This window comes from Pelmatolapia mariae, linkage group LG17, assembly GCF_036321145.2.
Source record: "Pelmatolapia mariae isolate MD_Pm_ZW linkage group LG17, Pm_UMD_F_2, whole genome shotgun sequence".
NCBI lineage: Eukaryota > Metazoa > Chordata > Actinopteri > Cichliformes > Cichlidae > Pelmatolapia > Pelmatolapia mariae.
The window spans coordinates 5,023,047-5,038,361 of record NC_086242.1 but is presented as its reverse complement, the minus strand read 5'-3'; the positions used below and the strand labels follow the sequence as shown (position 1 = coordinate 5,038,361).

Sequence of the window (15,315 nt, the reverse complement as noted above, 5' to 3'; positions counted from 1 at the left end):
TAGCCTGACCTCTGACCCCCCTGTGGGGAGGCTGAATGAGAAAAAAGACAAAAACAACCCACTTCTCTCAAGCTTTAAGTGTTGACACAAAGTCCAACAGTGACCCCGTGTGGCTGTAGAGAGGTACTGCAGATGAAAAGATGACAGAAGGCTTAAAAATACCTTAAATTCTTTTACTTAAATTAAAAAAAAAAGTACATCACATTATCCTTTACAATAGACACGTCTTTTTAAAAACTCAGTGGTTTTTTTCCACTGTACAATTCAATCATTTGTATACAAATGCCTGTGAGAAGAAAAAAAAAAAAAGAGGAAAAAGGAAGCCATTATAGCTCGTCACGTCACAGATGACAAATTACTCACTCGTTGTAATGATTGCAGTGTTTCGCATTTGGGCTTTAATTTGCACTTAACCAATCAATATCATGAGTTCTGTCTCAGTCCACAAAGTACAACTTAATCCTTAGGATGCTTTTGTTTTTTTTATTGTGGTGTTTATTTTTTAATTCATCAGATCGAGGCCGCTGAGCAGCCCTAGTACAGCTACACACTGTACACTCAGTGTGGATCAGGCAGATGGGAAAACTTTCAACATTTACACACTTAGAGGAACTACATAGCTAATACAACAGTGATGACACCAGCGTGAACGAAGAGGACCTCGAGAAGGCAACACCGTCGTTTCTGACGGCACCTCCATCCTCAGCGATCTGTGTATCTTATTCACTTTATCGCTTTATGGACCAGCTGAATGAACAGATTAAGGTGTTACGGGTATGTGACAGTTCATCACCAAAGCTAGGATAGGCTCAAGCCCTCCTGTGACCCCAGGAACAGGTTCTGAACTGGACATCGGTGCTCGTTTGGTGCCAAAGGTGTTAGTGAATTTAGCTTTGAATAACTTTTTAAAGGATTTGAATCAGGAAAGTAATTCCTTCAAATTTCTATGATCCACTCACTGATTGCTTTTAGCCACATTTTAATTCACTAAATGGGAAAAAAAGCCTCCTGCGAAGCTTCATGGTGTCACAGAGGGCAGACCAGCTGTCAAAAACACAGATGTTGCCATTTCAGTCCTCCATGACCACCTCTGCTCTGTATGAAGCCCCGGGAATCTGGCAGCTTCCACTACACTAAAAACCAATCACTGCAATGCTGGATATGGACGCTTACATGCTGTATGAGGGTTAAAAAGCTGCTTTTGTTGCTAAGGTTGGAATTTGATCCTGTTGCTGAGCAGAGATAGTCGTGAGAGTGGTGCCGAGCTGATGAAACATCAATTCCAGAACAAGAGCAGTCCAGTTTTCATAACTCCTGAGGTAAAGGAATTCAAACTGGGGTTGTTTAAAAAAGCAGAAAAAAAATAAATTGTATAACCTTCTGTAAACATGAGCGTAGGCAGAATATTGCAGACTGCAAAATCAAATATTTGGCAAAAGAAAATAATAATGTTAGACATTTAGAACATGATACATTCTGTGCTTTATCTGAGTGCAGCCCCGTCGGGGTCTCGCAGTCCCCACTGAGAGCTGCCTGCCACAGTTAACAGATTAGAAAAAAGGCTTCAGGTAACAGCTTTAAGACTACAACAAGCCAGCCAGTCACACAGTGAGACAGCATTAACTACTGATTCCACCTGCTCAGATATCCGACAGGTATTCCCCCCCCCCAGTCATGGATCGAATTTATTCCTCAATAAAAATAGAAATCCATGTCTGGGAAAGGCAGCCTGTTAGCAACAGGCTCAAAAAACCAAAAACAAAACAATAATCATACAAAAAAAAAAAAGTATGTCAAAGAAAAATATCCATCTTTCATTAGCTTTAACTAAAATAATCAAACGCAGCTGTTTGAACTGGTCCATCGCACCTCTGGCAACTTCATCTCCAGTCCGCCTGACTCTAAACAGCGACGATGACGAGAGGACTCGTATCGACTTTAAGAGAAGCCTTGACATTTCAAGTCTTGACGGCAGTTCCTGAAGGGCAGTCTGGTTTTTCTTGAGGATCGGTGACATATCGGGAAAAATGTCAAGGTCTCCCTTTCAACAGTGTTTTTGTAAGATTTTAGCTAGGAGTGTGGAGCACCTACTCCGTCATCTCAAATACAAAGAGCTAAAGAGAAACTGACCTCCAGCGCTTTATCCCCGCCTCACAAAACACCTTAAAGTGTCTGATGTAGTTTGGCATTATACACTTCTACATACAAACGCAGGGGGCAAAGACCCGCTTCGCTCCCGGGAACAGCGTCTGAAAATAAAGCAAGACCTTTATCCATGTACACACTATTAAAAAAAAAACATCAGCTCACATTTAGATGAAGAGGAACACATGGAAGAGCACTCACTGTGGCGTTTGCAGAAAGAAGAGAAACAGGCATGTCTATACAGCCTGAACTCAAAGAGCTGAGCACTTATACAAGTAGAGTCACCCAATCAGAAGGAGACTTTAGATTTAGGATACAGTGAGCTGAAAGGCCTTTATGGGCCTTTGTGTGGAGAAATGTGCCAGTCAGAGTATCTTCTACTCCTGCTCAAACAGCCAGTTTGATGGTTGTCTGGTGCAGTGTGCAGACATCAATCTGCCGTTAATACAAAGCGCTCAGACTGTTCTTTCTGCTGCACCGAGACCAGCTGAACATGGCCTCGAGTCGAGGAGAGGAAGGCTGTAATAATGAGACTGCAGTGGTTTCTAACACTGACCAACATTTAACATCTGTGCACTGCCACACACACACACACACACACACACACACACACGTCAGCAGTTCCAGTTTTTAATAAAGTGCAGGGAGAACAGCAGAGATGGGACAAATAAATGGTCTCCATGTGTCGAGAGTTTAAACAGCAGGCGGTGTTGTGCTCTCGTCGAGAAAAAAAAAAAAAAAGAAGGATCTGTTACAAAGACCAAAAGACATTTTTCAAAATAAAGGCATTTAAGATGAAAACGTCACTGCACTGTTTCACAAACACAGATGCCGAACGCGGCAGCGGACGTTTTCGCTTCGTCGGTTCAGCTAAAAGGACAAAAGAGACCAAGCCAGCGATGGTGTAAACTAACAGGAAGGCTCCGTGTCAGCTGTCATCACAGCTAATAATACACTTTATTTAAAAATAAATTAAAATACAGCCATGGATGAGACGAAGCACCGCTCAGCCTGTTTGAATATTTGTTTTTGCAGTGATTTGGAAAAGCTAGTTTTTACACGTGTGGCAGTTAGAACTGTTTGTTTTTTAAATACATCCAGGATGATGAGCGCTGCATGAAGTCTTCCTACCACAGTAGAGAAAATCAGAGTCACTTAAGATGCAATTTAAGACCTTAAGAAAGACACACACACACACACACACACACACACACACACACACACACACTGACACATGCAAACACAGAAAAAGGAAGCCAGCTAAGTCAGGTGGTCAGTAGGTGGGAGAGGAGGCCAGCCCCCCCTCACCAGCCTCCTGATGATTGATAAAAACCACACTGATCATTCTCCTCTCTTAGCGAATTTTGTCCATAATCACCCACAGGAAAAGCGTCATGTGACTAAACACCAGCTACACCCACATATTCCCTCTAACATGGCCTAAGCAGAAAAATCCACCAACTGGGCCGAGATCATCGACTATGATGATGAGGAAGAGGAGGAGGCAGCTCACACACGGTCGAAGAGTGCGGCGTTAGAGAGTGTCATCCAATTCGGCTGAGACTCGGGGAGGCTCTCTGCATCAGACTTCAGCCCCGGCGGAGGAGTGCGGAAGGCTCTTTAGAGCTCGGCGCTGGCCGGCGGTTTGCTGGTCACGATCTTCATATACTGGGTGAAGATGGCCTCGAAAGCCTCGTCCCTGTGGATCATGGCACCAAACACCAATGGCTAGAGGAGACAGAGATCCTTGGCTGTTAGTGTGCTTCTACTGTTGTAAAAATAAATAAATAAATAAAATAGAATCTGCTGCCAAGTTAAAGCAGGACTAGGCAAAAAACAACAACAAACATAACTAAACTGGAATAAAAAAAACCTCTTCAGTAAAGCTGGAACATGGAGGAAAAGATCATTCTCAGCAGTACGCAGCAGTCACACTGTTGAATGCCCTGTGACGGTATCAGAGTATATTTTTCCCGATAATAGAGTTATTTTAAAAGATTATTAACATTAAAGTGGACTTATTAAGTTATGATGATGGCTACTGATACCAAACACAGGCATGGTTTTAAACACTGAGCTCAGTACAGTGGTGGGCAGTTAATTTTCCCAAGGGCAAAGCACCGATAAGTTTATAAAGTAATAAAATGAATAGAAGAAAATTGAGTTTAGCTTATTGGCGTGGCCCCAGCCCTGGGCCGGCATATGTGCAAGTAATCCCTGCGAGCAAAACCTCAGGCTTCAAATTTCTGTACACACTCTGTTTAGGAGGGTTTCTTTCTACTCTTGGCTCTATATGATATCGTCGAGAGACCCCCCTACACTCTGTAAGCACAGAAGCCCCACCCACATGTTCAAATCATCCTTATGTGAGAGCCAACCAACCAATCAGGGGGAAGTTGGCTTAAAAAGGAAATGAGTGTAGCAATTTATCTGGAATAATTTAGCACATTGTGAGTACTGACAGCAACAAGAGTGTCAAACAGAAGCTGATAATAATAACAAAAATTATAATAACAACAACAGTAATAACCGCTGTCATCCCAACCAATAAAGGGAAATTTTACACCATAAACAAATGAACAGTTGAACATAAAAAATTACAGTGAGTTTCCACTTGGGGGCGCCAAAGTCCAACTTTCAGATGATCTAAATACAAACTGATTAGACATAACATTATGACCAGCTGAATAATATTGTGTTAGTAAAACCTTTTGCTCACAAAACAACCCTGACTCAATGAGGCATGGACTCCTCTAGACCCCTGAAGTCCTATATGTTGTGAGGTGGGGCCTCCAGCGCGTCCAGCATATCCCACAGATGCTCGACGGGATTGAGATCTGAGGAAATTGGAGCCTTAAACATGTTCTTGTGCTCTTCAAACCATTCCTGAACAGTTTTTGCTTTGCTGCAGGAAGCATTATCCCGCTGAAAGAGACCACAGGCATCATGGAGCACCGTTTCCATAACAGCATACATGGTCTGCAACAATGCTTTAGATTGTTGGATGTCCTGGACATGCTGGTTTCCCGGCATTTCATTGCCCAAAACATCACACTGCTTCTGTAGGCTTGCCTTTGCCCCATTGTGCATCCTGGTGCCAGGTCATCCATGTGATGTAACATTCATCAGACCAGGTCGCCTTCTTCCATTGCTCCGCGGTCTTGTTCTGATGCCAGTGGTAGTGCTTTCAGTGGTGGACAGAGGTCAGCATGGACACCTGGCTGGTCTGCAGCTATGCAGCACCATTTGCAACAAACTGTTCTGTATTCTGAGACCTTTCTATCAGAACCAGAACGTTTTGTGCAGTTTGAGTTACATAAACTCGTCTGTTGGATCGGACGACGCGGGCCAGCCTTCACTCCTCACGTGCATCCATGACCTCGTTGCTGGTTCACCACCATTCCTTCTTTGGACCAGCCCACAAGAACTGCAGTTCTGGAAATGTTCCGACCCAGTCGTCTAGCCATCACAATGTGACCCATTTTTCTAACATCAACTTTGAGGACACTTTCTCACTAATAATTAGCATCCACTAACAGGTGCCACAATACAGAGATAATAAGTATTGATAATGTTATGACTGATCGGTGTATACCTATGTTCATGTGGTGGTAAACACTGTACAGTACCTACAATCTTTGCTCTTCCCTTTCAGTCGGTTCACTCGGTATTGTGGAGCAGTGACATCTAATACTACGTGTGTTGTACCGAGTGAATCGACTGAAAGGGAACAGAAGTTTTAGACATGACTGTTCCCAATAATCTCGCCAACCTCTTTCTCTACTTCCTCAGTAGGAAAAATTATTGATGCTACATCTCTGTTACCTAGCTACCCGGTAACATCCTTGATGGCCAACTAATCAGCTCATAAATCAAATCTTAACGAAACGCCCACAGAAACCCACAGCAGCTCACATTTGTGAATTTCGACTGCTCACATGCAACTCTGGAGAATTACTGCTGACTTGTCTGAAACTGACTGAAAGGACAAAAACACAACATCTATAGCAAATAATTATTAAGATGTTGGACTGAGCTTCAGCTGAAACAAATGAAATCATGTCTGCAAACATAATAATAAATATACAAAGTCTGTACCTTCTGAGTGGAAGGAGTGGCTATTGAAATGCCCATCCCACTTCCTGGTAGGACTGACAACACTTTGTACTGTGGAGGAGAAAACCAGAAATATCTGCTTTAAATACACACCAGAATAGAATTACATTAGTTTCATTATTAATATTTAAAGTAATTATCCAGTTTTAGAGAGGCCGCTGGCCTCGAGACATTCCTCATGCGTATTACTGAGTCATTACCTTTTGTATGTCAGTGATGTCCACCAGCTTGATGACTTTATGCTTCTTGGAGGAGCTCGATCTGGAGCTGGAGCTCTCAAAGCACAGGTAACTGAGAGAGACAGAGAGCTTCGTGAAAGGAGGGAAACAAAGACACCAAAAAAACATCCAAACTGAACAGACGTGTATAAAGTCTTGAGTCGAGTGTTCTCAGGAGGAAGGCTACCCTGCACAGAGCTACACAGAGAGGAAGAGAGATGAGGCTCAGCGCAACTTAAAACTACGTCTCCTCTGGATTAATGAATCTCCGTTCCTCTCGTCTGCTCCACCTGTAAATGGAAGTGCTGCTTCTCTCCTCCGCTCAGAGATTTGATGCGATAAAGCTCTCCCCTGAGACAAAGATGTTCCACTTACTTCTCCGTGACGTAAAGCATCCCGTTCCTGATGTAGTCTGTGGGCATCTTCCTGTCTCGGTTTATCAGGCAACACCTCCAGCCATTTTCACAGACTGTGAACAAACAGCATACAAGATGATGAAGGAGCGTTATTCACAGAAAACACATGATTCCAGCTTTTAGACATTTCTAAGTTGGATGTACAGAAATAAAAATGGGTGCCAAAGGAAAAAAATAAATAAATAAAAAACTGTAGTACTTGCCCTTACCCGGCAGAGGGCGCTCTGACTCTGGCAGGTTGAAAATCTCGTGGAAAGCTCCCTTCTTGGTGCTGTGAGAGCGACCGCTCTCCTCCTCTCTGCTCCCCCCACACGGGACGTTGGCGAGGCTTCCACGAGAAACCACCGGCTGAACCTGGAGAGAGTAGGAGGGAAGAGGGGAAGTAGGATGGAGGGAAAAAAGTGAGAACATAAAAGGAGGACAGAAAGAAAGAGTCACATTAAACTCAGCGGATGAGGTTTTATAAATCTGTGTGAACTACAGTATCCCACAGCTTTAGAGACAAGTGGCCGAACTTCAAACAGCTTCCCCACTTTTGAGGTTGCATCATGTGCGCTTTCTTCACAGCAGGCTCAGGTGTGACGTGCAAAGCAAAGAGTGAGGCCATCATTCAAGTCAGCATCCATAAAATACCTACAACACGCGTTTACCAAAAACATTTGTGTCCACTGAAGTTTTAAAATTTTACTTACACGAGCGTTGGTTATCACAAGACAAAGTCAGATAAACTTCAGGGTTACTGATCTCTCCAGTTAGCAAGCATAGACCATTGTGACTCCATTACCATTTCAGCTGCATCGGTGCAAATGAAAGCAGCTGCAGGTGCACTGAAGAGGCAACACCACAAAAAGGAGTCATTTTGCAGGTGGTGGCCACACCGGCTCGCTCCTTATCACCCATTTACGCTCACCACACAATTTGCATCCAAAGAGCAAGGTCATCACAGCTTGGTAGCATTTATACCAGCACTGAGGGTGTGACTATACGCTGCAGTACTCTCCTGAATGATCAGGAAAAGCCTCCACATCAGCGCTGGTACAGTACAGGAGCAGAAGTCTAAAATTTTTTCCAGAAAGTCTGATCTTCTCCAACTGTTTCAACATCTCCTCATATATAATCTGTGAATCTCTGAGCTTCTGTGTTGATGTGTTGAGTTACACAATTGTTTCTTAAACCTGTGGTGGCACAAAAAGACTTCTCCAAGACGACTCCACTTTTGTCGTGTGGGGCAAAACTGGCGAGCATAAACGGGCCATCACGCCTCTTGATTGATTTTACGCCACTTCTACTTTTTGATGGCGTCCTCATCACTGCTGGTAGCATGATATTGCACCTGCAGCCCAGTCAGGTTATAGAGCTAGTCCACCTCCTCAAGGACGACACATCAAATCCACGAGTGCCAACGGGAAAAAGGGGGAGGAACCAGGAGGCGGGCATTACATGAGGAGAGCAGCACATCTGCTGTTCTGTACCAAAGCTCTGCAGAATGACCTGCAGCAGGCTTCCTGTGCATGTTTCTGATCAAACTAACAGAATCAGACTCCAAGAGGTGGCATGAAGTCCTCACGGTTCTGAAGCTTGAAAAAAAGAAAACAAACCCAAAAGCCAACGAGCAAATGCATGAGCTGCACGGTGCTGTGAGCGCAGGTCGAATTAAAGACACCAGGACCTTATAACACCCTCTTGCAGTCTGATTCTATCACATGGTTAGCTTGCTGGAGGTCATTCTGTAGAGCTCCGGCAGTACTCCTCCTGTTCCTCCTCACACAGAGGAACAGATACTGGTGCTGCTGCTGGGTTGATGCCCATCTATGGCCCTGTCCAGCTTTACTCTTGCAATGGGCCCAGCTCCTAGTACCTCCTCCACACTCTTGAGCCATTGCTGGGAGACAGCAAACCTTCTTGTGACAACACGTGGATGCATCACCCTGAAGGAGATGGACAGCCTGTTCTGCAGGTCCATTTCATGCTAACAGCAGTGACAAGAACAATGAGAAAAAAGTAAAACTAGAGAAAAATCGATCAGAGGGAGAAGGAGAGAGCAGCGGCCTGTGACCACCACCTCGATGCTAAGATCAACTGTTTGGTTCATTTTTATGTAGGCCTTTTTACATAAGAGTTTTAATCTAATTATCTAACAGCAGTTATGGTGTATTTAAGGGGAACAGGACGATATTAATGTGCTAACATGAAACTACACGTCAAATCTTCTCTACATGCCTACTCCGTAAACACACTGGCAATTCTCACAAGCATCTATGTTCGTGGATCCAAAATGTCACGGGGCTGCAGGCTCTTAAAGATCATTCAAACAAAAGAGAATAAAAACACCGCAGTGTCAAAGAGCAAAAAGGAAAATCGCAGACCATTTTGTTGACATTTTGATCCACTGCATTCACAAATTACTGACAGCCACTCTCTAGGTGTGTCACACATCACTCACACACGCACACACGCATTGTGGTGAACTGGCAGCACACCCAAGCACAGTAGAGTAGACACACTAGAGGCCCTACCTTCTCAGTGCCAGAGAGCTGAGAGAGAGAAACGACAGAGCAGACCTGTGACTGCGGCCACAGCAAACACACACTCAGACATTCATGTAAGAGAGGAACTTTGTGGTACCCACACAGAACAATCACGGGCTCAGTTGTATTGCATTATTGACAGGAGGGGTGATATTTTGATACTTTATTGATCTATTTTTATCTTTTTTTTAAATCCACCACAAAGGGAGTCAGTGGGAGGTGGGCTATAGTGGGTGGACTGCTGACAGCATGAAAGACTGGACCCGACCTGCTGCTGATGGATGATCCCTCCGAGTACCCCAACACCCATATGGAGGTGGTAATATGTGCCCTTCTTGTGTGTGTGTGTGTTTGAGATGATTGCTTATGTATTAATCTGCAAATAATGTAAATTCACTCAAACTTCTAGCCTGGGAGAAGTTTTGCAATGCAACTGAAAGCCTCTGCGGCATAAACCTGTTAACAACTCAGGTCTTTAAGTTTGAAATCAGGATGGGCTAAAGGAAGAAATATTTTCTTATTTAAGATTTTAATTTAAAAAAAAGAAAATCAAGAACCTGAGACAGGAAGCAGTGTTGGTGGTAGAAAATGTGTGTGGGTTGGTGTTGGGGTCTGTTTGCCTTACCCGTCTCGACACTGTGGCGTTTGTCCTCTCTTTGAGCTGGGGGTCGGTGGGAAGGCTGTTCCACACGATGTAAGGCGTGTCATACTTGTCGCGGAGCTTCGGGCAGCTCTTAAACAGGAAGTCTATGATGAAGAACTTGATGCCGGCGTACACGCCTGCAAAGAGAGTAATCACAGACACATTAATTCTTTAAAAAATATTAAATAAAAGAGGTTAAATGATGCAAAGCAACACCGTTTAGTGAAAATAACCCCTCAGATGTGCCTCACTGACAGACAAAGGGATGCCCTAAATAGGTGAGGCCCCCCCCAAAGTAGTCCTTGCAGCTGACCTTGATGACATCACTAGTTTCAGCATTGTGCCCAGTCTTACAGACACTGGGCCAGTTATATGTTGCAGCTCAACATGACTCTGGTGTATTGTTGGTTATCCAGAGCCTCCCCAGCTCAGCAGTCAGATTTTCTCCTCATGGTAAAACAGCAGATTTACAGAATAAAGTGCAGAATAATGAAAAGCTTCCAGTGATGAGTAGAGGTTCCAATTTCCAGTTAAACTCGATGGAAAACCAGCCTAAGAGCTCCTGATGAGACTGACGTGAAGACTCCGTCCACATCACGGTGGGACAGATGCACACATGACCACAGATTTCTTCTCCACTTCATTGACTGGGCGCCGATGACTGACCCACCAGCTGACATCCACTTCCAAACTGGACTCTCTTTGGGGGAACGTTTTTATTATAATTGTTTTGTATTTGGAGACTGTCATGCAGCTGCCGTGTGTTCCCAGGTCTCCAGGCTCCTGCCATTCCTTATTGTTTTCCCTGTTGGTATTAATTACCCGTAACCAGAGTTACACATGCTACAGAAAGCAGTGGCTCTGCATGTACAGACTATGTGGGGATTTTCCCCATGATGGGTGCAATACAGCCTGCCGATGTCACTTTGTGCCAACACAGACTAGTTTCCTCTGCACTCTGTCACATTTTTCCGTTCCATGTTCACAATGTAACAATGTGCTCAGCTAGCTGTCTTCTTCTTTCAGCTGCTCCCATTAGATCATCTGCCTCCATCTCACCCCGTCCTCCTCTGCATGTCCTCCCTCACTACACCCATGAACCTCCTCTGAGGTCATCCTCTCATCTCCCTGCCTGGCAGCTCCATCCTCAGCATCCTTTGTCCAATATATTCTTTCTCCCTTCTCTGCACATGTCCAAACCATCTCAGCCTTGCCTCTAATTCTGTCTCCAAATGTGGTTAGCTATCTGTGCAGAAAAGAAAGCCTTCATTCCCAGTCACGCTGAATGTGTGGTCTGTTTTTTTTTCTCCAATTGAAATGAGTCACTGAAGAAATTTTAGATGGGATCTGAAAGAATCAATGTCAGTATATTTACTTTGTTTAAATGTCCAGTGCAGCTTTTAAGCATACATTGATTTTGGTTATTTGTTCCTTTTAAATGGAGAAATGAAGTGCTAGATGACAGCAGCTTCTATGCCAACAGTTTGCTCCGAGCACCTTTCAAGAAAGTCTGAGTGCATAGTGGTTTGGGAGACGCTTTGCAAAATAAAAGTAGTAATTATGTATAAGATCTATATGCCAATAGCCCGCAGCTTCCCCACACAGGCTGAGGGAGTATGGCTCCACAGGTTCTGCATCTGTTTGTGATTGAGTTCACGTATTGTCACAATGGAAAAGATGCTTTGTGAACATCACTCACCAATCATAAAGCCCAGCAGTTTGTACGGCAGGACGCAGGAGGTGATGAAAGTCACCCACAGGCAGATGTAAAGTTTCTGGGTGCTCTCTGGCTGCACCCACATGAACAGACTGAAACACAAACAGCAGGAGGAGAGAATACACATCAGTATATAAGTTATGTGCATTTCTTGCACACTTGATTGTCAGACTGAAACAAAACCACTCACTTCTTTATCTTCTCTAAAACATCAGCCATCTTTCCAAAGAGGTTCTGAAAGAGATTTAAAAGCACCTCATTAAAGAGTTTGTCTTGTTTCGAGCAGCGATTGGATCATTAGATGAACCTTGTTATACCTGTGCTTTTTGTGCAACATCAAGTACAAGCTGAAACTTCTCAGACACAGTCAAGTCTTCCTTTGGAGGCTCCTTTAACAACACACACACACACACACACACACACACACACACACACACACACACACACACACACACACACACACACACAAAAGCCACACGTTGATCTCCAGTCCTGGATACATTTCATTCTGACCTGCACAACAACAACAGCAGGAAGGCATCTTACCATGGGTTCAGAGACCTCAGGCACAATGCTCCACTGGATCCTCCAACCTCTGAAAAATAGAAGGTATAAATAATGCACATGTTATAAGGCAACTATTCCTTCAATGCAAAACATCAACTTTAAAGGAGCAACTTTTCCAGCCTTGGGAGCTCTGATTGAAATCAGGTCTGACCCTGTCTGTTATCGTGTACTGCTCTTTTGTAGCAACAATTACAACAACCCCAAATATGCACAAATGTGTGCATGTTTTTAAAATCTGGCGGTTTTAACAAACATTTGCTGTGTGACTACAGGGCCGCGGTGTGCATCTGTTTACTACCAGCACAGCTGTAGCCTCAGTAGTGGATGTTAATGTGGGTTTTTTTGCACAATTAATCACGCTAAAAGCTGAAAATCGGACTGTAGCCTTTTACAAACAATCGAGCTCAACCGTGAAGCAACAGCTGAGGCAAAAATTAGCCTGCTTTTATGAATAAATGACAGTTTTTACCTGGCAATGAGGTAATTTAAGGACAAGCGTAGGATAGCCAGGAAGAGGAACATGGGAATGGCCCAGCCATGCCAAGCAGCATTCATGTAAATCTGGATTCAAAAGGGAAAAAAGGACAATATATACACAGGTTAACGTGGTTTGTTGTTCTTTAATAAACAAGCTGTGTTTTACAACTGATATGCATTAAATTCAGCACTTTATAGCAGCGAGGACACATTCTTTCAGTCAATAACAGCAATGAATTGTTTGAATTTGTATTCAGTGTGAGTTGATGGACTGACTCATTTGTTTCATTCAAACAGCGACTTATCTGTGCTGACACATAACTCACATTATAGTTTTATCACAGCTGTTTGTTTATAGCCCTTCATCGACCATAAAAGTTACCAAGACAAAGACAAACTGATTATAAGATGGACATAAAGAGGAATCAGGGGGGCTCACTGTAACCCTGAAGCGCATATACTTGGGTGATATATCAGCAGTGGAAGACGCTGTTAGAGTCACCTGTCAACACTAAACCAGCATCACGTCTGGATACTGAGATGGTGTAGGGCCATAATCAGTGGGCTGAGGATGATTTAGCATAACCACTGACTGGACATTAATGAAGATCTGATTAGGCCTGCAGTCGCTGGCAGAATCACTGCAACTCATCACAGTGAAGCAGACATGACTTTAATATTCATTTAATCTCCCGGCCACGAGCTGTAAGACAATTAGGTCAGAGTAAAACTACAGATGCGACTCTTTTCTATTAAAAGGGTCCATTGTCCAAAATTATCAGCAGACTCCTTTTCCAGTCTGGTTGATTTTAGAGACCCAAAATAAAAATTAAAAAAAATCACGTTGGGATAATAAGGAATTACACTGAATACATACAATACCTGCTGTACAGTACAAGCATGACCACAACTCAAGAAGTCTTGATCTCAAAATTCGACTAAACATTTAATTTAACCTCATCAATTTCCTCTCTCTCATCACAATTGCCCTGCATCCTCTATGAAGTCTCACCTATTCATGGATTAGATTTGGAGAAAAGAGAAAAGGTCACAATTGCAGTCAAATAAAGGCAGGGTGGTGAAAATGTAGTGCAAGGTGTCAAAGTGACAGAGACGGCAGATGACAGAAGCAGCACAGCTGTTAATGACACCCAAACTGTGCAGAAGCCATCAGCAGTTTATGGCAGGTAATCCTGTATCACAACTAACCTCAAGTTTTCTTTTAGAGAATATCGAAGCGCGATTATTAGACAAAGTTAAAACATTAATTCACATGTCTGAAGTGTAAGAAAGCAGAGACTCACAATGAAGGCAATAGCTGAGGTGTACACGGAGTGCCAATTAGATAAGGCGGAGAGGTTCCTTAAGAAGTTGGTGACAGGTCTGGCTCCTCGCTCTGAAACAGCAAAGACACAGGGATTCACTGAGAGCGTAAAGCTAAAGACAGAGCAGCACTGCGTTTACTTTTGGTTATCTTTGTGAATCAGGCTTTTACTGTGAAATTTTCCAGGAGTTTTATATTTAACTACATGTCAAAATGTTCAAAAGGAAAATCACAGACTAAAATTAGATCTACAATACACAGAACTAGAATATTGCATGAATGTGTGTTAGTGATATCATTACTATTATTATTATTATCATCGTTATTATGTAGAGGATGCCAAGTAAAAGCTTCTACTCACTGAGTCGCCTCATGTTTTCTGTCAACCTGGATGGAAAACAAAAGAAAGTGAAGGTCAGATTACACGTAGATGCTGACATATACGCACATGCAAAAAAAATAAATGCTGCTTTATGTGAGAGGGGAAGTGTTAACACTTTGGCCTTCATTCGTCTGTAATGACTCACTGTTCTGTACAGAGGAGGAGAGAAAATAAGTACGATGAAAAAAAAAAAACCCACTTCCTCCGTGCAAAATCAAACCAGAGACAGCTACAGGGTGAGGGTACACGCGACAGTTTGACTTTTTTTTTTTTTTTTTTTTTAAATGTCATTCTTAAACACACATTTTTCTCTCCTCTTCCTCGGTGGTCTCGTCTACCGAGACCGAAGCTTTTATGCTCGCCGGGCGCTCCAATTCCACATCTTCTTCAACCTGAGGACTTATGTTCTGCTCAGGACCACATCTCACCCACCTTTTAGCACTTAGCGGTTCCTCAGCCTCCACTGTGCTTTCCTCCGGCTGGAAGCGGAAGTCTTCCATGTAAACCCCGAAGCGCTCGTACAGCCACTTCTGCAGCCGTGAACTCCACACTTCCTTCTGCTGTTTCTCTGCTAAAGAAAACACATCAACTTTGATTTGCTGCTATAAGCACGACTTACTTTTGTAATCCCCTGCACCAACAATCATGCATTGTTAAAAGAAAATCACTGATATGTGATGGGCTTATGTTATCAATAACTCTTACTCCAACCCTATCTCCTGCCCTGTCATGGGACCCAGACTGGACCACTTAAGCCTGGTCTCAGACAGTGATTATCCAAT

At 43.3% G+C, this 15,315-nt stretch overlaps 1 protein-coding gene across 8 annotated transcripts in view; it reads right to left on the bottom strand.

The window, feature by feature from the left end:
- Positions 1-169: 169 nt before the first annotated feature.
- Positions 170-15,315, bottom strand: part of gramd4a (GRAM domain containing 4a) — a 53,990-nt gene continuing 38,844 nt past the window's right edge. Inside the window, exons 4-18 of one of the 8 annotated variants that reach the window (XM_063500911.1) lie at positions 14,966-15,104; positions 14,513-14,538; positions 14,132-14,223; positions 12,820-12,911; positions 12,330-12,378; positions 12,101-12,172; positions 11,974-12,017; positions 11,766-11,875; positions 10,049-10,203; positions 9,412-9,429; positions 7,099-7,249; positions 6,855-6,948; positions 6,462-6,552; positions 6,244-6,312; positions 170-3,873 (exon numbers count right to left, since the gene is read on the bottom strand). In XM_063500911.1, the coding sequence (XP_063356981.1) occupies positions 3,766-3,873; positions 6,244-6,312; positions 6,462-6,552; positions 6,855-6,948; positions 7,099-7,249; positions 9,412-9,429; positions 10,049-10,203; positions 11,766-11,875; positions 11,974-12,017; positions 12,101-12,172; positions 12,330-12,378; positions 12,820-12,911; positions 14,132-14,223; positions 14,513-14,538; positions 14,966-15,104 (1,310 nt within the window). In that variant the 3' untranslated portion in view covers positions 170-3,765. The remainder of the gene's footprint in view (positions 3,874-6,243; positions 6,313-6,461; positions 6,553-6,854; positions 6,949-7,098; positions 7,250-9,411; positions 9,430-10,048; positions 10,204-11,765; positions 11,876-11,973; positions 12,018-12,100; positions 12,173-12,329; positions 12,379-12,819; positions 12,912-14,131; positions 14,224-14,512; positions 14,539-14,965; positions 15,105-15,315) is intronic. The other 7 variants (XM_063500903.1, XM_063500904.1, XM_063500907.1 and 4 more) reach the window with 7 other exon arrangements.